General features: G+C 38.7%; 1 protein-coding gene across 1 annotated transcript in view; it reads left to right on the top strand.

Moving 5' to 3' along the window:
• The first annotated feature begins 704 nt into the window (after positions 1 to 704).
• si:dkey-11f4.7 (piezo-type mechanosensitive ion channel component 2) overlaps positions 705 to 23,168 on the top strand; it is a 75,511-nt gene continuing 53,047 nt past the window's right edge. The window contains 15 exon segments of the mRNA XM_051932467.1: positions 705 to 768; positions 1,184 to 1,279; positions 1,779 to 1,880; positions 10,211 to 10,269; positions 10,271 to 10,448; positions 10,586 to 10,613; positions 17,028 to 17,040; positions 17,236 to 17,329; positions 17,441 to 17,577; positions 17,669 to 17,901; positions 17,903 to 17,933; positions 18,222 to 18,333; positions 18,421 to 18,602; positions 20,785 to 20,835; positions 20,837 to 20,934. Coding sequence (XP_051788427.1) covers positions 705 to 768; positions 1,184 to 1,279; positions 1,779 to 1,880; positions 10,211 to 10,269; positions 10,271 to 10,448; positions 10,586 to 10,613; positions 17,028 to 17,040; positions 17,236 to 17,329; positions 17,441 to 17,577; positions 17,669 to 17,901; positions 17,903 to 17,933; positions 18,222 to 18,333; positions 18,421 to 18,602; positions 20,785 to 20,835; positions 20,837 to 20,934 — 1,478 coding nt within the window.

The following is a 23,168-nucleotide window of genomic DNA, read 5'->3' as shown; positions in this document are numbered from 1 at the left end:
TAGAGGTTTTTTTTTTTTGCTCTGTGGCTTGTATTTGCTGCCGTTCGACTTTGAGGCAGACCTGCTCTATGAAGTCCCACATTTATCTAAGGCTTTTTTCATGGTTATAGCCAGTTCTGTAAGGCCATCAAGAAATGCTCATTCAGCGCAGACCAAGCCTTGAGTCACTGACATGTCTTGTTTTATAAGGTCCTGTGTTAGACAGGAGGCTGATCTGCTTATAAGGTTGTGAACTGAAGCAGTAGTGCTGTCATTTTTGTAAGGTTTGTGTTCTTCATTTCAGGACTTTCTTCTTGAGGTTCTGTCCTCATCAAGTATTAACACCCATTCCCATGGATTGGCAGTGTATCACGGTAGGACTCTCATTCCAATGAACCTCCTTTCCAGCACGTCCTGATAGATAGTATTCCTTCTTCAGCCTGCTTCTACAGTATAAGCACTTGCATTTTAGTGAGCCTCTATGAATATTAAATGCAGCAAGTAAACTCCTCCTACTAGGGAGTGATGAACTACTATAAAGGGTCTGCAGAGGGATTGCAAAGTTAATCTCAGCAAAGGGAGACAAGCCTTTTTAACAGCATTGCATTGGAAGGTTTGCTTGTATCTGAAAAGAAAGGGAGCTTAATGGAGGATTTTTCTTCCTGGAACTGGGATTCTGGTCTCCTGGATTGAGGTGCTCTGTGTTCGTTTGTCACCAGGCCACCATGAGTGCTCACCTTTCATCTACCTTAGTTTTCCGATTGATGCTACCACTAATCCTGCTGATTTGTAAGTGACTTTATTAAGGTGCCCTAGGGGCTGGTTTAATCATGTCTGTTGCTGCGCAACTTGGTGCCACTTGTGGACTTGCTTGTCTATGAGCAACAGTGCGCTGGAATGTGTCTTGACTCAGCATTAAACTTAAAATAGATTACTGACTTTATCTGTCTTTAGGAAGAGTAGGTGGTTGTCCAGTTTATCTTGCTGTTCTGCCTCCTTTATATTTTAATATTGGTTGCTATGATTTTATCTGTATTCATTAATCTGGTTGGTGGGGATTATTTAAACCATCTCAGGCCATGGTCTGCTGCTTCTCACCTCTTCACAATTTTTATGGATGTGTCTAGGAGCTTAGCCACAGTACTCTGCAAACATTGCTCTCTGTGGATTAATGTTAATGTTCCGCTGTTGTTTTAAATCGTAGCCATTTTGTTTCGCTACAATGGCTTCTCAGTGGTGTACCTTGTGTTTGTCCTGCTGGTGCCGGTGTTTCCTGTGCCCACAAGTGTCAGCCTTCATGGTGAGTATTAGAGCATTTCTAATGGAGAATTCACCTGCTCCACTAGTCCAGAGGCAAACGGTGAGTCATAACAATCCACATTTTATTAGAGGTTGTTAGGATGCCCTTACGTGTAGTTTTATAGTTTGACCGTAAACAATTCGATAATCTTCTGGGGCACCCCCACTGATACTTTGCCTCAGTATGTAGACCACTAGATGGTTATCTTCTGTAGTCTGTTGTTTGAAGTTGTTCCCATCCACTGTTCATTTGTGTCGTTTGCTGCCACTCCTAGGTATTTTCTCCAACAAAGCATATCTTGACTCTAAGTAGCTCTGATAACCAGTGCACTTTCCTGAATATGGTCTTTAAAATACCAGGGGTGTCCCAATGGCAGCAGCATATGCCTATAACATTCTTGCACCTGGGGCTTCATGGTCGCTCCGCTATAGTATAACAAGTGTCTATGAGCTCCAGCCTCTAGCCCCACTTACTCCCTTGTATTTTAATATCTCTGCAGGACCTACAGGTGGATTCCTGAGTGGCATCTGCTACTGCAGTCTCAGCTTTCTGGCTCTTCAGCTGGGCTTTCAGATCACCTTCATGTATTTGGAGCCGCAGGGTAAGAGCTAGGGGAAGCTGGTAATGATATCTGAATGTGCAATGCAGTGATGAGCAGAATCATTTGTAGACAATACAGACTAATAACACAGGTGTACAAAATTAAAGTCATAAAAATTGTTTTAATTGTGAATGGTTATTTTAATTTACATTCATGAGCACAATAAAAAAGAATGTAATTAGAACGTTTCCATCACATCACACTTAAGTACAAAATTGAAAAAAAAACTAATTAAAATTTAACAAATTACACAATTAATTCATTCATGTATACATGTTTTAAATTAACTTAAAATATTTTTAAACAAACATGTATAAAGATATATATAACTTTTTAGTTTTTGTCACTCCTTAGTTTTTGTTTTTTGTTCCAAAGCCTTGCTTGGTGGCCAATTGTTTGTATTCATTCTCTAGTGTGTCCCTATGAATCATCCAGCAGTAGTCTGACATCACAGTGACATGCCAACATCACTGGGACCTTTTCTCCATGTTCTTTATAATCCTAAAAGAATTTTTATCCTGCTATACACTCAGCACTCCAAGATGTCAAGGCAAAAATTCCAAATAGGAATCCAAAAAGTGAATTCTGAGATGCAATATTTGTTGCTGCAATCCAATTCCTTAAACTAAAACTATATATTTTTCCACAACGTTTTCTTTATGATTTAGATCTTTGTTGTTACCTAAAAAAAATATTTTATTATTATTGGGTATTAAATGATACCCAAGTCTCTCATTCCAGGTTGTTCATTGCACCATTAGATTCTGTATTAGAAATTAGTTTTATAATATCAGGTCACAACTTCCCACGGTTAATTTAGCCTAATACAGACCCGTAAACTTTTGGCATAAATACATAAAAAGCACCATCCATTTTGATGGGGCTCTGATAAACTGCTTCGCTAAACCAAGTTTCATATATAAAGTGTTGGTAGCAGCTGTTTTATCTGGATCCACCAGGCTAGGTCTGTTGAAGTGTTTGACACCAAGCTGTAGCTTTTTTCTAGCTGGCCATTCCTCCTGCACCCAATGTAAATTTTTGACTCTTCTATCTTCATCTCACAGAGAAAACACAGGCGTCCACAGGGTTCACATGCTGCTACCTGCTGCTACAATATGACCAATGTCCCCTCTAAGGAGTGGTCTGGCACATGCAGGGCTGGCGCCACCATTAAGGCAAATTAGGCATTCGCCTAGGGCGTATATCATAAGAGGGAAAAACCCAGGGACACAGGTTGGCTAAAGAACAGTTGGTTAGCGCACTAATAAGCTTGGCCTAGTCTATCTACAAGAGGTGCTAGCTCCCTTGTTGGAATAAGTTCTTTTGTAATTCAGGCACGTTACATAACTTGAAACTATATAGATATGATATTAAAAGCCGATACCACTCCTTTAGTGATACAGCAATAAGAAATCACATAGGAGAAATAACTTAGCTTTCTTTAATGACGGCTAACGCTGCACAACAGACAAAAGAAGCCAATGGCAAGAACTTAGTTTGGGAGTGGGGACCCGATGTGTAGAGTCTGCCATTTTCGTTGCTGCGCTGGAAGGATTTTCAGGATCGGATGACGTTATTTCCCATCTGTCTGTCGGATTTAAAGGTGTGCCGGGCAATGTTCCAAGGCTTTATACTCTTTCTCCATGTGCAGGCCCCCACTTAGGTAAATCATGCCATTCCAAACAAGGAAAAGAAGATCCAATGTCATGCTGACTCTGACACATAGAAATAGTGCACGTTGCCCATTATGCAGTTGTCCTTAACTTGTCTTGTCTTAAGATGCTTGCCTAGCAATTCTAAATGCTGGGCCCCTGTACTAAATCTGGCTTTGTGTTAGCTGTACATGTGAAAAGAAAAGAAAAGCAGATTTAAAATATTTGCACAAAGCACAGTGACATATTAAACTTATATTCTGATTATACCCAGGGTGCAAAATAACCTGCACTGGATCCTTGCAAGTGTGTGAGCAACAAGTTCTAAAAACTAACAATTTTTGACTGCCAGTATTAGCAATGCATTTCTATAAATAGCACAAAAAACATAATACGTATGATTCTTTACTGTATGGTATATTTAATGTTAAATATTGAACAGCCGCAAGAATAGATAAACAATGCTGTTATTTTTTTTTTGTCAGCAAATGTAGTTTTATGAATGGTTAAGCTTTCTTTCTTATGTTAATTGTATAAAATTTACATTTTTAAACTGTTATATCAGTTGATTACATCGACTATACAAGTGTTTTGAGGCCTATACTTTCTAATTTCATTTAACAATTCGGTTTTGATGGTTGAATTTACTCACTCAATGAACTCAAAGGTGTAATTCTAAAATCTCTGGTATAATCATGTATAATCATGAATATCCTTGTTCACCAACATAGAAGATTTTCAAAGCCAGTAAAACGTTAAAAATTCCTTTACTTCGTCAAATGTTGCTTGTTTATGCTACATAAGTTCTTTCCTGTTTTCGCGTTCCTGTTTAGATTGTGTTAATATTCTTTTCAACAGCCTTTCAATTAATTTTTTTAGTTTTGTGACTGAATTGATACGAGATTTCTCGCTCAAATATTGTTTGAGATGGTTCGCTTTTCTATTCACTCTATGCTTTTCCCTGAGGTACAATCTTTAATACATACTGCTTTCAAGGAAAGTTTGACGAGTACAGTAGTTAAAAAATAAACCCCAGGAGCGCATGTTGTTCGGTACTATGTGGTAAGTCCATTTTAACAATGTTTTTGATCATCCATTCCATCTTAAACTCCAAACACCGTTTCTTCGATGTGCAATTTGAGCACTGCTCAGCTTTGCGCTTGAACATGGCTTAAAAAGTGACCACCAATAAATATTACATGAAAAAATGAGAACCTATTGTTTGGAAAAATCACCAATGATGGATTTAACTTGTAAAGGACGTCCTGTATCCTACAAGTTGTGTCAAATTTAAGTATATTATAATAAATGTTATTAAAGGTAATAGCATTATTAGTGAAACTTGAAAAACATCTCCTTTATTTGTTAATATGGGGCTTTTAACTAATTTATGAGTCTCAACAGACTTCATGATTCATTTCTTACAGATCTCAACATGGGTACCCTGATAAGGGCTAGGCATGCTGGTATGTGGTACCAATTAGATTAGGGCACCAAAAAGTCTTAACAATACAAGAAGTCGAAGACACATGCGCATATAGCAGCTTGTCTGACTGACATACAATAAATATACCATACCTGATCATTTTCTCAAAAGCATATACTTTCACATGTAATTTTCAATTGCTGAATACTTATTTGGGCATTTTCGTCTTATAAATGTTTTTATAATTGTTTTACATAGTTATTTCTTGTATCTTTACTCTTTAACTGACACTTAACTCCTACATCTCTCATTTCTACTATAAAATGGCGGTGCTCCTGTAAACTCAGCAGTCACTCAGGACCTGCTTTTCTTGTTGAAGCTTCAACACTTTGTGGCGCTACCACTTGGCCATGTTTTAAAATGTATTTCAGATAACATCAAGAATGACTTACAAGTGTTAGACTGCATGTAATGGTGTTGGTTTGCTGCACCTGGACCTTGCTGTTTGAATCTGTCTGTCTGTCTAGTATTTTGACATTTGCATCTTCTCTTTGTAAGCCTCTAGGTTTTCTGAATTATTCAAAGTCATATCTGTCAAATAGGTCAGTGTGAAGGTTCTAGAATGGTAATTGCTGCGAGTGCAGAATAGTGGCATTCTCTTTTGGAGTGAAATATGTAGGCTATGGAAAACAGATCAGAGGACAGACTGATGACAAAAAGCCTAACGCTCCCTCACTGATCAGTGTACTGTATTGGTCAGTAATGCACCTTTGGCTTTCACTCCCAAAAAACAGTATTTCATCTTACCAGGATACAGGTACTTCTTCAGTTGTATGCATCTTCCCAAAAAAGTCATGTTGTATCCCCCTTTGTGGGAGTATTAAGGTAACTTAGTCTACAAAGCGCATAATATAAATTACTTTTTCGATCCTTCTGTTATTGTCCAATGTTATGAGCTCCACTGCAGATAAAGGTACTGATTAATACCACAAACTACATAGGCACACTGGTTCACTCTAAGACCATTCTTCCTTTGTGTGTGTGTAAAGTATAAGTGTACATGAGACGTGCCTCTGTCTGTGTTTAGGCACCCTCAAACGCTCCAAACCTAACCAAAGCCCTCACACCGTCTGAGGGCACAAGCCTGCTTTCTCTTGCAGACTGGTAACGAATTGGGAAACAACTTTTCCACCACGGTGGGTATCGTACGGGTAAGATCTATATCACTCTTATAAGTTTCAATTTAGTGATATCCACTGTTATATACTACTTGAGGGATCATCACATGATCATTTTTTGCTCCTACAGGCTGGGCCCAGTGACCCCTGCTGACAGAATCCGTCTGCTGGCGCCAGATTTGGGAGTCTTTACTTGTGGACTGCTCGTCTACTGGGTGTGTAGGAAGGTTGCAAGGCCAAAGAGCACCACAATGACCCAATACAATCATACCTTCTCTTCAGATCATGAGGTATGTAGACCCTTCTTTTGTGCACACTGATTAAATAGGTTTTCAGACTGGAGAGTGCACCATTAATAGCTCAGGTCTTTGGTGAGAAGGATTACAGGATCAGAGATTGTAGTACTTGGGTATTGTAACGTGTTAGCCATTATGGATATAGTGAAAAGTCAAGCAAAATGACACCTTTTATTGGCTAACTAAAAAGATTACAATATATAAGCTTTCGAGGCAACTCAGGCCCCTTCTTCAGGCAAGATGTAAAATAATGATTATAATGTATATTTTAATCTTTTTAGCTAGCCAATAAAATAATCAGAGATTTAAAGTCTGGTCTTTAATTTGAAGCACTAAATAATTATTTAGCTCTTCAGTACTGGAAATCTTTTTAAAATAAGAAACTTTTACATTTTTATTGTTCTTTTGAAACTTTATTCTTTGTGAATAGCACCCTATTCTGACACATTAACTTTAATGATAACTGCAGTGCCTGCAGTTAATTAGTATCTCCCTTCCCACCATAAGTATGGTCTTCAGGCCATTTTGTGAAAATGAAGAAATAGCAAAAAATTGCACTCTTGGAAAATTTTCTAAAAGCATCTTTTTAGCAACTTTGAGTTTAGTTGTGCCTTTAAACATTTGTGGATCCACACCAGGTGGATAACTGTTGTCCCTGTTCCATTTAAACCCAGCAAATCAGTCCACCTTATCAGAATAGGCCATGCATGACAAGTGGATATTGTTGCGGCAGTAGCAAAAATGCAAAAAATGCCCCAATCTACTGCATATTCCTTTCACAAACTGACCTCCCCAGACTGATACCTGGGACTACATGTTAGAGAACAGTGTTCAGCATGTTAAAAGTAGTAAACTAGGAAGATGCATATTTCTTTTAGAAACAAACAAACAGATTTCTATCTTACAAAATTAGGAACAAAAATCTGACACCAAAAAAACCTTTCTCTGAGCACCTCAATGTGGTGCCTCTAAACCAGAAGAGAGAGAGGGGTTAGGAGCCCCACGCTGATACAACACATTGCTCGCACCCCACCACACAACAAACCAACTCAGGATCCCAGATTAGGACCCCGAGTGCAGGCCATGCAATGGGTGACACCTCAGCACCACACAAGTTCAGATGGAATGGAATTAAAGTTACATGTGTTATATTTTTACTGCATCTGTAAACTAGGGATAAAGAATCCATTTAATTTCAAACTCTGCATGTTATTCTTCTCGACCACTGGCATCCAGCTTGCAATCTTATTAAATTGGCCCTTTTCTGCACACTTGAATGACCTTCTACATAGTAGTCTTTATTTTCGAAAGCTTAATCTTTCTTGTGAGTTGTTTTAAAATTTTGCTCTGTATTATTTTTCCACACAGTAGTAGAATTTTTACATTGTTGTTAATGAAAATATTAGCTAAATAAAATATTATGGGAAGGAAATACTTAAAGATCATAACAATGCAATATTTAAGTAACTCCTTTGGTGAATAACAAATTGATTCACTGTGTCTCGACTTAAATAGCAGGATGCAGGGGACTAAAGTAAACATGTTAAATGCACTTGTTAATTTTAAGTGATTTTGTAAGGGGTTCATAGATGCATTACAGAAATGTGAGGTATCTTGGTTCATCTTTTCTCTTTAATCAGGTCAATTTCCATATACAAAAAAATCATATTTTTGTGAAGTGCATGAATCATGAGCGCTGCATACTTTGCAGACACACTGCTAGTAAAAAAGCAAAAATATTAATAATAATAAAGTGTGTTAAATACACATGTACATGTAGTAGAACTTTAAACCTGTTTTTTGAATATGTTAAAATAATACTTATTTTTAATATGAGTATTCAAATACTGATTCTGGTATAAATTAGCAACCTTAGTAAAGACATGATGGCATAGTGGTGCAGTGGTACTGCTGCTGCCTCACAGTAAGGAGACCTGGGTTTGCTAAGGAGACCTGGGTTTGCTAAGGAGACCTGGGTTCTCCCCATGTCTGTGTGGGTTTCCTCCCACTGTCTAAAGACATGCAGGTTAGGTGCATTGGCGATCCTAAATTGTCCCTAGTGTGTGCTTGGTGTGTGTATGCCCTGTGGTGGGCTGGTGCCCTGCCCAGGGTTTGTTTCCTGCCTTACACCCTGTGTTGGCTGGGATTGGCTCCAGCAGACCCCTGTGACCCTGTGTTAGGATATAGCAGGTTGGATGATGGATGGATGGATAGTACAGACATTACAGCAGGTAAGTCAGACACAGCTTAAGTTGATGCACAAAGGTCAGTAGATCTTTCATCATGTTATCAGGAAACTGCTAAACTCAAAACGTTAACTAAAACCTGATTCAAAGCCAAACGATTCTAATAAAAACTTTTTTAGCAAAGTCTCTTCCCTTTATTTTGATGCAAGGTAAAGTCATTACTTTAACCGTCTACCATTTTATATAACATGGCCTCCATACTGTCAAGGGTTATATGGCACATGCATTCAAAGCAACCCATTGCATAATAACATTAAAATCAGAAACACCAAATTGACAACTTTCACTACAAGCAAAAACACAAAGTAGTGATGCCAAGAAAAAAATAATCTTTACATTTGGCACTGATGGTGACATCACTGTAATAATGGTAAACGTTGATAAACAAGTAATAAAACCCACTAGTAAAAAATTTGAATGAATTCCTGACACGTTTTAGTCAGTAGAACAGTCACTAGAGCGAGGAGAGTGAAGACGAGATGACAGAGTCTGTCTCTGAGAACCATGAGAAGAGAATCGATCTGCTAAACAGAAGAATGCGTTTTCCCAGAAGATGGCAGCATCACTCCAAGGGAATTCAACTTGCCTGCTGGAGACCCATGCTTGATGGAGCAGGCGAAGCTGGTGGCAACACTCCTATTTGGCATTGCACGGTATGAGAAATCGCAAACCATCTTAGTGATCACCTCTTGCTAGCTAGATTATTATTTCCTTGGGGTTTGGTACACAGCACTGGAGTCCCATGTCAGTGTCAAAAGAGTACACGACCATTATGAATGCCCAAGACCATGTGCCTCATTTTAAGGACATATGTCTCATCTCAGTGTCATAGACCAGATGTCCACTCTCAATCGTACAGACTATGTGTGTCATCCCAGTGCCCAGAATAATGCTTCTTTTGATACCCAAGAGTAGCTGTCACATCTTGGATGTCCAAGACAAAAGTAGAATAGCTGTCACATTTCAATTACCAAGAGTAGCTGCCCGATACTTAATTCCCAAGACCAGCTATTCCATTTGAATGCCCAGCAGAACAACAGAGTCTCTCAGTTGAGTGTCAGTTCCCCAAAGTACACATTGCATCCTGTAGCCAAACAGTACATCTCCCATTCCAACGCCACTATATAGGAGTCTCATCACTGTTTTTCAAAATTAGACACTCTGCTCTTAATCGTTAAAAAGCAGTTATCCCATTCTCAAATCTAGGACTAGTGTTGCTGGTCCCATGTAAATATCACGGAGTAGAATAGCTCGTCCTGTGTCCATATCAGGTGTGTCAAAAGCCAATTTAGAGTCCCATCTTAATGCGTCTAGATGAAAGATTGGAATCTCTGTTGTAGCCACTTATTTCCTACTGACACACCATAGCACTTGACCTGCTACTACTTTGCCTGACATTGATGATATTCCGTGATACAGCGGGCCATCAACAACTCTCATGATAAACTGTTATGAATCCTTCACAATTAGTACTATACTCTGATTACTATGTTGGATATCATGCTTGCCTTTTTGAGCCCCCCTACTCCTAGATGTCATTCGTTCTCTGCTCCTCAGGTATACCCTACCATCACTCACATCTAGTGTTTACCTTTGCTGCTTTCCTGGCACTGGTGCTTTGGTGGTTCCTGCTGCAGAACAGTCAGCGTGTGGTCTTTAGTAGCTTGTGTGTCATGATGGCTATCTTCAGTGCTGGCCATCTGCTTGGACTCTACCTATATCAGATTCATCCATTCCAGTTACTCATTCCCCCAATGACATTTATGCCAGGTAGGATCCTAATATTTACTGTACATGCTTTTAAGATTATGATGAACCTCTGAGCTTTTCATGCTCTATGAAAGATGTGGCTGCACTAAAAGAATGCCAGATTGTAATACCCTGTGTCGTGATTAACTCTCTTGCAGATTATTTGGAATCACTGCTTTCATTCAGGTAAACAGTAGTAACAACTCAACACTGCAGCTTCACAAAGATCTGACCTGGCCTCTGTTTCTTAACCTCTGGTCCTCTTGGTCTTATATATACATTGTGGCCACTTCTTCACAAATGGGACTGTGTGAGAGAGGAGCGTAATTATAAAACCTTTGTAATTTTATAGTGAGTGCTGAGGCTGTCCATTTCTGCTTAAGTCAGCACCCACAATATTTATTCAGCTACCCCCTTGAAGGAACTTTACTCTCCAAAAACGCATGACCATTTTCTTCCCTTAATGTTTTAAAGCTAAAATAACACAGAAATCTAGTCAAAGAGACTCACAACCAATTAATGTGCAATATTCTGTCCTGAAAATTATAGAGGAACTTAAAGAAGTGAAACTCATTGCGCATCCTTGAAAGAAGGGTCTGGATGTGCTGGTAGGGGCTATTCCACACTGTAGGGGAATTTAACATATGCTTTAGAGGCATTGAGGTTAGCACTGCTTCTCTCATAGTTCCGAGGACCTGACGTTATTTTCCAGCCAAGTTATTGCCTCCATGTGCTCATACATCTTCCCGTATAGTGACATCTGTCTTCCTCTGGGTTTTCCAGTTTCACCCACATCCTAAAGATGAGTATTTAGGTTGATTAACAATTCTGAATTGGTCTGATGTGGTGAGTGTGTTCTCTCATAGACTGATGTGCTCTCTACGGACTGGTTCCTGATTTATGACAAGTACTATACGTCTGGAATAAAACCTGACTAGGCACAAAAGGTTGATGAGTAGGTGGATTGGATTAATGGATGTTACATGTGCACTGTCAGATGTCAGGCAGTATGGCTTAACTGCCAGTGTGAATGTCTTGTAAGTTAACACGTTAGTGCTGTGTGTGTGCAAAATGAAGACTAAATGTCCATCTTTTAAATCTAATGACTGATTCCTTTTTGTATTGTTGCGTGAAGCAGTGCTAATGTTCAAATGCTCTTCAAGTCCTGGATTGACCTGTGCTATTGTTATACTGTTCCAGATTGAGAGAAGGGCAGTACTTAATAGACAATAACATATCTTGTATGTGAAGACACATTTCAGAGGACATTGGGTGCTGGGTTTTACAGAATGAGCTATCATACACTCCTACACCAACAGCTAAATTCAGCTTTGATGGACCAAGATAATTGATTAATTTGGGCCATTTTCTGTCAATCACTTAACAGATAGATTAATTGAACCTATTTTTTCTTAATTTGCTTTTTCTGAATTAGTTTCGAGACAGGGGATATGGTGATGACGTGCTATTACTGGTACACCAGAGCTCCAAGAAAATGGGGGTAAACTGTGATCAGAATATTGTCTGTGTGGAATTTTTCACTTTTTTCTCATGTTCCTCCAATATTCAAAGACATGCAGCTTAGGTGAATTTGACACTCTTATTTAGCCTAGAATATTTGAATACAGATGGCATGGGTTTTTCCTGCAGTGCACATGCCACTGTATCAAACTGAGGTTGGCTTTTTAGTTGCCCCCAACTCCCCACATAAATGGATTGTTGGATTGTGTCAAACATCCAAACAAAGTTTATTTTGTTTCTAATCCCAGTCCCTCTCTTTCTCTCTCTAATAAATTTAGTAAAGAGCATAGGAATAAATTTAGTAAAAAGCAAGAATTGGGTAGCTTTCCTGAACCTATATGTTGAGATTTTCTCTACTAATTCTTAAAAAAATGCAATTACCAAATTAGTTGCTTGAAAATAAAGCAATCGTTATGATTCAAAGTGACATTCTAGTGGCCTTTGAGAACATGGGCATGTCGTTTCCTTCAGTTTCTATATGTATCTTTGTAACAAAACTACACTGAGTGGCCACATTATCAGATCTGACATAGAATAGTGAACTTCTCAATTAGGTGTGGCATGATCTTTAATATATGTAGGCAAGTATATGCAGATCTTGTGTATAGGAAAGATTAGTCTAAGGATGTAAGTGGCAGAGGTCATCAGATGTGCTGGCATGAGAGTATTAGGAACAGAGACCTTACTGGTATTTCCACACATAACAGTAGTTTTGTGTTGAGAAAAAGACTGCTGATCTGAGAGAGGCTGATATGACTTGTGCAAAGCAGAAGACAAGGTATAGATTGTCACTTACTAGCTAAGTACAAGAGTGTTGCGCTCCCCATACTTCCTCATTCATGGAGGTTATCAGCCACAAATATCAACTGCCTTCGAGAAACAAGAAGGTTTGCATACTCTGGTGCAGCGTCCTTATATGTTTATTATATTCCCGAATCCATGTTTCAGCAAATTCTGTCTTCAGTCAGGGTGGGTAGGGAACCTACTCACTATTAGATACACGGACCATATGAAGTAGCCCCTCAGCATCATTAGAGTCTACTAAGGGAACTGTTATGCCTGGAGAAAGGCCTGTCCTTAAAAGGACAGATGGGAAAATGATTGCCTTCAAAGGACAGTTGAAAAGCTAACCATGGTCAAAAATGCTTTAGCTGAAATTATCAAAACAATTAAACTGAAATGCTAGGGAAAAAGCAAAAGTCTAAAAGGTTGGCAAAAGAAAAAATGAATATATAGATAAAAAACAAGGAGCAGTGTGTGTGTCTTTTAGATTCCTAAAACCATGATATAATGTCTAATGACTTGATGATGCCAAAACCAAGATGACATCTGTAAAGAAAACTACCTTATTAAAGTAGTGTCAAAAAGTGCAAAACATAATTGTAAAAAATATCAAAATAATCTAGTTCAAACACTTTAAAGAAAATAATTATAAAATTCACCAAAGGAAGAAACAAATATTAAAAAAGTCCATCCATTATCAAACGTGATTCAGCAGAGTTAGGGCCACATATCTCAAAAGTTAGTTTTGGAAAAATTGGCATTGTTACAAGTATGTAAATTCTTAAATAAGTGTATGACTAAATATCGTAAAGTAAGATTTATCTTTCCATTTTCCAACCCACGGAATCTGAACACAAGGTCACGGGGGTCTACTGGAGCCAATACCAGCCAACACAGGGCACAAGGCAGGGAACCAATCCGGGCAGGGCACCAACCCACCTCAGGACACACACACACCCAAGCACACACTAGGGACAATTTAGGATCGCCAATGCACCTAACCTGCATGTCTTTGGACTGTTGGGAGGAAACCGGAGCACCCAAAGGAAACCCACGCAGACACAGGGAAAAACATGCAAAACTCCACACAGGGAGGACCCGGGAAGCGAACCCGGATCTCCTAACTGTGAGGCAGCAACGCTACCCACTGTGCCACCCGTGGAAGATTTATGTGCTACAATTTCTGACTTATCCATTTTCTATACATGCACACTGACAGAAGATCTGGCATTCATTGAGCATTTGTCCTACACCAGTCACATTGTGGTCTCTGATAAAGACAATCTTGGGGTTCCCTTAAATCAGTGTTCCTTCATAATAAGCATTGTGTTCATAAAAGATCACTTTCACCTCCATATTGCAAATGAAGTAGGCTTATTACCAATCTAGTGAGTTCAGCCTTGAGAACATAAGAACATAGGAAGTTGTTCAAACAAGAGAAGAACATTTCCATCAATTAATTTGGGTAACTAATAGCTAAGTTGTCCAATATCATACCCAGTTACTATTTAGAATTTGTCACTGTTTCTGATTCAACTACACGACTTGATATTTGTTCCAGAGTCCTACAACTTTTTGCGTGAAAAGACCTGGCATACGTTTTGAATTGCCAGTGGTATTCTCTAGTAATTTGCTGTTTAGTCAAAATAAATATATTGGATCGACTTTATTGATGTCTTTGAGAATTTTAAAGACCTGGATTATGTTCTCACAGAGCCTTCTCTGCTTGAGACTAAAGAGGTTTAACTTCCCAAGCTTGTTCTAGTAGGACATGCACCTTAGTCCTGGGATGGACTTGGCTGCTTTCCTCTGCAAAGCATCAAGTGCTGCTATTGTGGATGATAAATTAGACTGGACTGCCAATACTGATTCTCTGTGCAAGAGAGGACAGAGCCGGCTATACTCCTTAGAAGACTGGCATCCTTCAACATCTGCAATAAGATGCTGCAGATGTTCTATCAGACGGTTGTGGCGAATGCCCTCTTCTACGCAGTGGTGTGCTGGGGAGGCAGTAAAAAAAAGTAGGACACCTCATGCCTGGACAAACTGGTGAGGAAGGCAGGCTCTATTGTTGGCATGGAGCTGGACAGTTTGACATCTGTGGCAGAGCGAGGGCGCTCAGCAGGCTCCTATCAATTATGGAGAATCCACTGCATCCAGTGAACAGTGTCATCTCCAGACAGAGGAGCAGCCCCTTCAGCGACAGACTGCTGTCACTGTTCCTGCTCCAGGTGACAGACTGAGGAGATCGTTCCTCCCCAAAACTATTCAACTGTTTCAGTATCCATCTGGGGGGGTAAACGTTAACATTATTCAAAGTTATTGTCTGTTTTTACCTACATTTTTATTACTCTTTAATTTTAATATTGTTTTTTTGTATCAGTATGCTGCTGCTGGAGTATGTGAATTTCCCCTTGGGATTACCGGTAATAAAGTATCTATCTATCTATCTATCTATCAGAACTTTCTTTTAAATCGTTCACAGACAGTTAAAGTTCAGGACACTTTTTCAAAAGCTCTTCATTCAAACACAGGAAGTCCACAGGGGTGTGTCTTATCACCATTACTGTTTACCTCTGCTACACAAGTGACCTGAGACAGAACAATGACCACTGCTCCATTATTAAGTATGCGGATGACACCATGATCATAGGATGCATATCTGGGGAGGATGAAAGCCACTATCTAAATCAAGTGGACTGTATGGTAATCTGGTGCAATAAAAAACTCTCTCACTCTGAATGTAAAAAAGACCAAAGAAATGATATTTGATTTTAAGAGACAGAAATCTGTATGTTCACCTATTGTAGTTCTGGGAGAGGAGGTAGAAATAGTGAATGAATATAAATACTTAGGAACTTACCTAGATAACAATCTTAACTGGAATACAAATACAAAAAAATTATTTTCTAAGTGCAACCAGCGCTTATTTCTCCTCCATAAACTCAAACTATTTAAAGTAACAAGGACCTCATGTTGTCCTTCTGTCGTAGTATGATCCAGTCCATTGATCACTTTCAGTTTCATTGCCTGGTTTAATAGTCTGACAAACCAAAACTCAAAAAAGCTCCAGCAGATTACGAAGTATGCAGCTAAAGTTATTGGGGCTGATGTAGATGATTTGACTAGTGTGTGTCAGAGGGCAATGCTAAAGAAACTGGAAATCATCTCAACTGATGACAGACATCCATTACATGTAGAACTAAACTTCAGTAAATCAGGAAGGATAGTTGCTTTGAAAACCCACACAAATCGCTCCAGAAACTCCTTTCTTCCTAGTGCCATACGACTTTTCAATAAGAAGTATCGGAGATAATGTTTAAGGTTTTGATATATATCCTGTTACCTTTTTTTTTTTGGTATAAATATGTTTTATCTAACTGCCTTACCTTAACCTTTCTTATTTCTATTTGTCTGTTTTATTTCATTCTGTCTGTTACCTGTTATTAGATGCAACTGAGAAGGCAAATTTCATGTTTTCCTGTGTAAACATGACTAAATAAGAAACCTAACCTAACCTAACCTAACCTAACCTAACCTAACCTAACCTATCTATCTATCTATCTATCTATCTATCTATCTATCTATCTATCTATCTATCTATCTATCTATCTATCTATCTATCTATCTATCTATCTATCTATCTATCTATCTATCTATCTATCTATTCTCAGCAAAACATCCCTTGATTTGTAATACAGCAGCAACCTAACATTTTATTTGCCTATTAAATCGCTTCTGCACATTGCTGAGAAAATGAGAATGTCATGTCAATGTAAATGCCCAAATCCTTTTCAAAGGTTGCTCCCTGTAAGACACTGTCTGCCATCTTTTTTTTATGATTAACATTCCTTTTGTTTACATGTAGCACTTTGCAGTTTTTTACATTAAACCCGCATTTTGTCCAGGTCTCCTTGAATTGTTTTTCCACCTCCTCTGCATACATCTATGATTCTTTCAGTGTTAGTGTCATCTGTGAATTCCACAAGTTTATTTTGTGATTAATATACCAGTATATCAGAAAAATGCCTGTTTCTGACACTCTACATGATGCGATTCATTGAACTGAAGACACAAATTAAATGTCAGTAAGTGTCTTCTGGATAATAAATTGGTTTATTTGAATAACATTTGTCATAGCTGTGCTGAAGGACTGACACATTGCAAGTTAGCTGCAAGCATAATGCACTAGAGGTGTCAGAAATGACTCTTCCTTGAGTAATAGAGGAAATTCTGTTTTAAAATACCACAGGTGAGACTGTCGCCACTAAATGGCCAATTGCTCTGGACCTCTAGCAGAGATAAAAAGGTGAGTGTTTCAAAAGCCTCATATCAACTCTGTTAGAGAGTATTTCCTAGAACAAGGTAGTTGGGACTTATTTCTCACAGCAGATGAATGAGCTCATAAAGTCATGATAATAATAAGGTCCAGTGCAGAATCATAACCACGGCATCCATTAATAAGTCCACAATGAGCTGCCCTCATTTTGTGTTGCTTCAACAGCCAGTGACTTTTATTGGAAACGGCCTATGGCAGGAGGAACATGGCCAGAGTGCAGAGTCTCTGTTGGACAGAGATGATAATGTGGCCAAACCAGGTGAGTTGGATACTGTTGAATACTGTATGCAAAGATAATGCCTTTAGCCATGTTGTTTCACCTTTCTCTTCAGTCCGTGCTCTACAAGGTGCTTTTGTCTGTATTTTTCAGAATTTCTAGCATTCCCGGAGGAGAAGCAGGACAACCAGGAGCCTTTGGATATGAACACAGCTAGACAAGGCCCTCTAGCCATTCTATACCACTTCCTTATGCAGCAAAGCTATGTGAGCACCCTCATCATCATGATGGTAGGATCTTTGAAACACCAGGGAAGTTTATCTGTGTAATAACTAGTTAGTCTGAAGGGTGAGTCATTAGCAGCTTGATTTTTACTTTCAGGTTTGGAGCATCACCTACAACAGCTGGCTGACCTTTGTACTGCTAATCTGGTCTTGTGTGATCTGGATGCTGCGGGACCGCCGACACTATGCCATGCTCTCTGCTCCCTTTTTGGTTTTCTATACATCCTTGCTTGTGATCAGTAGCTATGTTAGTGGAATTATGTTGAGTCCAGAGGAGCTCTTTCCTGGGATTCCTATTGCACTGCTCCAGGACATTGGGTTTGACACACTCACAAAAAGCCTGTGTGCATCTGGGGATCAAGGTAAGCAAGATCAAACAGTAAAAGGGAAGGAAATTCAAAAAATAATAGCTGTTTATCGTTTTTGGTTAGATCAAGTTTGAGATTTGGAGATTTAAAAAACTGGACTTTTCAGATTGAAGTTCCCTCTGGTCCATGTTCCTGGAGTGCACCACCACTGTTTGTCAACTTTATAGTGAAATCCTCTTTATCAGATATATAAATAAAATCATTAATCAGGTAATGGGGTGGGGGTGACAGGTAGATTCATTTGTAGTCTGTGAACCCTCATCAAGATCTTTATCCTGACAGACTGCCTATGCTTTCACTTTTTGGATGTTACTACGACAAAAACTGACAGAAAAGCGAGAAACTGAGATACAGGACCAGTCAGCACTGATAGAGGTGAAAACATCAGATGTCAGTAAGTCGACAGATAACTGCTTATAGTTCATGAGTGCAAAAAAGTCATAGAAGGTTCCTCTTAAGGGTCTTTGATTTATCTCTTCAGGATTAAGCGAGAGTCATTTCCGCCCAATTGAAGTGATTGGAGGACTCATCAAGGGCACTCTTGTCAAATATTGGATCTATCTCTGCTGTGTCATGTTCTTTCTCATCAGCTTTACTGGAAAAGTCGTTGTTTACAAGATACTATATATCATGCTCTTCCTGATGTGTGCCACCCTGTATCAGGTATGTCAGTTCATCACTCTTAAAGGGTAAGTTTGGTATTTTTGAATTTGAAGTGATTTCTTAACAATAATGGTGTGTATTAATTTGGCACATGAAAATTGTATTCTAAAGGGAAGCATTTTTATTAAATATAATAAAAAACATAGCCTGCATTCTTCTAGCATTTTAAATTGCCAATGATGGGGCCATGGTCCAAACGTGAAAAAAACTTACTGAATATGTACATTTTTTCATCCAACAGTGTTATCACGTATTGATCCACATCTTGGGATTGCACACATATTGCAAAACAATCTATCCATTTCATTTTAGGATGGAAAAAATTAAAACCTTTTAGTGTGATTCAGTCATTTTAAAAAGAGACCAGCTGTGTGTTTCATCTACCAACTTGTCATCCTCAGGAGCAAGTTGTGTGCAAGCACTGTGATCAACTTCATTCAGTATTGATGCCCAGATGTGAGTTGACACCATCTCTGTTCTGCAGACAGCTGGACAGTAATTACTGAAAAAAAATCACACTTACAATCACTCATGGTCTTTCACTACAGTGACAAAAATAAGGAAAAGTTGATTTAAACTTGAGACAAATCACATCTCAGAACTGCATCATCGTATTATGGAATTAAGTGCTAGTCCACCAGGAAGAAAAAGTGAAACTTATTAATTATTTTTATTCACTCAAAAACTGGCCCTTTTTTTTAGCATATCATCAGCAAAAGTCACTCAGCATGTGCTATAAAATACGATAATTGATTTGTGGCATTTCAGTCCATTTCATCATGGTTTTGCTCTATTGCATAAACTGACTTTTTTAATTTTCTCAGAATTTTTTTTTAATCATGTGTACACACGATCTGCAACAGAAAGTGCATAATGCTGAGTGTATATTGGCATTGTGAATTTCGTATTGGCAAGAAAGTTACCTTGGCTCTCTCAAAAATGTAATCATTTCAGTTCAGATTTAATGCTATTTGTATAAGGTACAATGAAACTCCTAGGTGCACTCTTGACCACTTAGTATGACTTGGTAGGAAATAACAATATAGAATATGATAGGTGAAAAGTAGGCAGTGTTAAGGGAAAATAATCCTCATATGACTTCAATGTATATCTGTTGTTTTGTGATTCGGTATGTGTGCCAGCATTGCCTAATTAAAAACATGATCTGAGTGCACAAGGCATAAGTACAAAATATGATTTGAGTATAAATGTGTCTAGTGCTGCACAGGGCGGCATGGTGGCGCAGTGGGTAGCGCTGCTGCCTCGCAGTTGGGAGACCTGGGGACCTGGGTTCGCTTCCCGGGTCCCTCCCTGCGTGGAGTTTGCATGTTCTCCCCGTGTCTGCGTGGGTTTCCTCCAGGCGCTCCAGTTTCCTCCCACAGTCCAAAGATATGCTGGTTAGGTGGATTGGCGATTCTAAATTGGCCCTAGTGTGTGCTTGGTGTGTGTGTGTGTTTGTGTGTGTCCTGCGGTGGGTTGGCACCCTCCCCTGGATTGGTTCCTGCCTTGTGCCCTGTGTTGGCTGGGATTGGCTCCAGCAGACCCCCGTGACCCTGTGTTCAGATTCAGCGGGTTGGATAATGGATGGATAGTGCTGCACATTGTGAATTGCAGCAGATATGTACTCAAATTGGGTGATTTCAAGGCACACTGACAGGCCTGCCATTATATAAGATACTCAACACACTTTTGTGCAGAGCATTTGATACAAGCCATGGCAGAATATAACCATTGAAGAAGCAGATCTGCAAAAACAAAAGTAGGATAATATGCAGCCTGAAGCTACAGAAATTTGATGAATTGTGGGTATAATTGTGGAAAATGTGAAAACTCCACTCACAATGGCTGATGTGAGTAGAGAAGCAAGAAGGAAAGGCATCCTTACCTCCAGAAAATAGTGTTAATTAAATTTTATTACATCTGTTTTACTTTTGTTGTCATAAGCGTTCCTCAGAAATGTCTTAAATCAAAATGTTAGCTGCTTCTAAACTCACATTTTCTGTTGAAAACATTTGACCATACTTATCCTTTAACATGAAAACTGCTGCATAACAAATCTGCTTCAGGCAGTTGTGTTCAGTATCTATAGGACCATTAAGCAAAAAAGTGCAAAGTGCTTAGCCTAGGGTTTTTGTTCATCTCATACCTGCTCCTGTCTTCAGCTTTGAATTCATGCTTTTAGGTAAATTATAGTCTTTGGAGGCGAACGCTGAAGTATTTCTGGATGGTTGTGGGTGACTTACTCTATGGTAGTCGTTATTACCATCTATTTGTACCAATTCCGGACTGTCTCTGGGCTCCTTCGTCAGATCATTGGCATGTCTGAAGAAGGGTAAGTAAGGATATGTTATTATTATTTTTTGTTTTATTCTTATATATTTATTTTGTCTTCTTTGTGTGTGATTGACCCCTTTGAAGCAAACAGGACATGTTCATATGTTTCTAACAAGTCCTTCAGACCTCTTTCTCTCCATTAGTGGGTCTTAATTCTGGGCCTACTGATTTTTTGTGTCTCTCAATGCCATTTTCTGTTCCAAATGTGACTTGATTGTGCATCTACAGATTTTTTAACGAGTCACTCAGAGCGTATTCTTTCTCTCAATGCGCATTGATCCTGGGCCTTGTGATCTTCTAATGCACCTCTCAGAATCTGTATTCCCCTGTAAGTGTGGCATCATTCCTTGACAGTAAATTTTTAATACATTTCACAAAGTCTTCTCTCCCGTTAAGGAAAAAATTAAAGTCAGTCCTGGGAGTACTCATTTTCTATAAGGCCTGTTCGCTTCTGGTCACCCAAGTGGGACACGATACTGAATCCAAATACAATATTTTATAATGGACTTCTCAGAGCCTCTTTTCTTCCTTCAAGTGAGATTTAGATCTAGGTGTAAAGATTTTATAACAAGTCACTCAGGCTACCCACTCAACAGACTTTTTTTGACCATATGAATAGATAACGGATATGTGGATTATGCGACACAAGTTACATGAGAATTGTTATTCTTTTTACCATGATGCTTTTAGCATTATTTGCTGTTGTCCAGAACTGGTCACAAGTACATAAGAACACTCTAGGTGGGAACAGGCCATTCGGCCCAAAAATGCTCGCCAGTCCTATCCACTTATTTCTTCCAAAAAACATCAAGTCGAGTTTTGAAAGTCTCTAAAGTCTTACTGTCTACCACACTACTTGGTAGCTTATTTCAAGTGTCTATCGTTCTTTGTGTAAAGAAAAACTTCCTAATGTTTGTGTGAAATTTACCCTTAACAAGTTTCCAACTGTGTCCCTGTGTTTTTGATAAACTCATTTTAAAATAATAGTCTTGATGCACTGTACTAATTCCCTTCATAATTTTAAACACTTCAATCATGTCACCTCTTAATCTTCTTTTGCTTAAACTGTAAAGGCTCAGCTCTTGTAATATTTCTCCATAACTCAACCCCTGTAGCCCTGGAATCAGTCTAGTCGCTCATCTCTGGACCTTTTTCTACTGCTGCTATGTCCTTTTTGTAGCCTGAAGACCAAAACTGCACACAGTACTCAAGATGAGGCCTCACCAGTGCATTATAAAGGTTGAACAGAACCTCCTTGGACTTGTACTCCACACATCAAGGTGCTATATAACCTAACATTCTGTTAGCCTTCTTAAAGGCTTCTGAACACTGTTGGGAAGTTGATAGCTTAGAGTCCACTATGGCTCCTAAATCCTTCTCATAAGGTGTACTCTCGATTTTCCGACCGCCCATTGTGTATTCAAACCTAACATTTTTACTTCCTATGTGTAATACTTTACTGACATTAAATTTCATCTGCCACAAATCTGCCCAAGCCTGTATGCTACCCAAGTCCTTCTGTAATGATATAACGGATACAACGGATATAATGATATAAGTAGGGTTCAGTTTAGTTTGAATCTTCAATATATAATTTTTCTATGATATCTTGAGATTCAGATTTTTTCTTGGCCACCACTATAAACTACATGGGGTAAGTAACATACAAAAATATCATTTTGGGTGGGGTATTCCTTTAAAGGACCCTTGGAGGGTATTCTCTCTCCTTAAGATTAAATTTGATTCTACATCTACATATTTTCAAATGGGTCTCTAGGGCCTCTTCCCCTTCCTTGATTCTAGGTATATATATTTTCTAACTCATTTCTTGAAGTCTCTCCTTTCCCTCAAGTAACACTTGATCTTGCTTCTATAGATTTTCTAAATAATTTCTCAAAAGGTTTTCTTCTCTGTGGGTGCAAATGCAGCTCAGTCCTGGGTGTAGAGATATGCTAATGAGTCTCTAAGAGTTTCTCCTTGACATGAATTTCTAGGTTTATTGTTATGAAGAAAGCTTTTTTTGCACTTGTTTCTGAGCTTTAAAATTAATTTCAGGTTGTTACAATTTCTTATCTTTATTTTGTTTATTTTCCTTTTGGGCACCACCATTTTGTGTATGTTGAGTGTTTGCAATGACATTGGTTGCAAACATGTCACTACTGGAAGTCATGTCTGAATCAGTGAGTGACTATATTATTTAAGATGGCACCATGCTATACTCACTGTCCAAAT

This window comes from Erpetoichthys calabaricus, chromosome 10, assembly GCF_900747795.2.
Source record: "Erpetoichthys calabaricus chromosome 10, fErpCal1.3, whole genome shotgun sequence".
NCBI classification, from domain to species: domain Eukaryota; kingdom Metazoa; phylum Chordata; class Cladistia; order Polypteriformes; family Polypteridae; genus Erpetoichthys; species Erpetoichthys calabaricus.
Note: the sequence above shows the minus strand (reverse complement) of the source record. Positions and strands in the feature narration are given on the sequence as shown.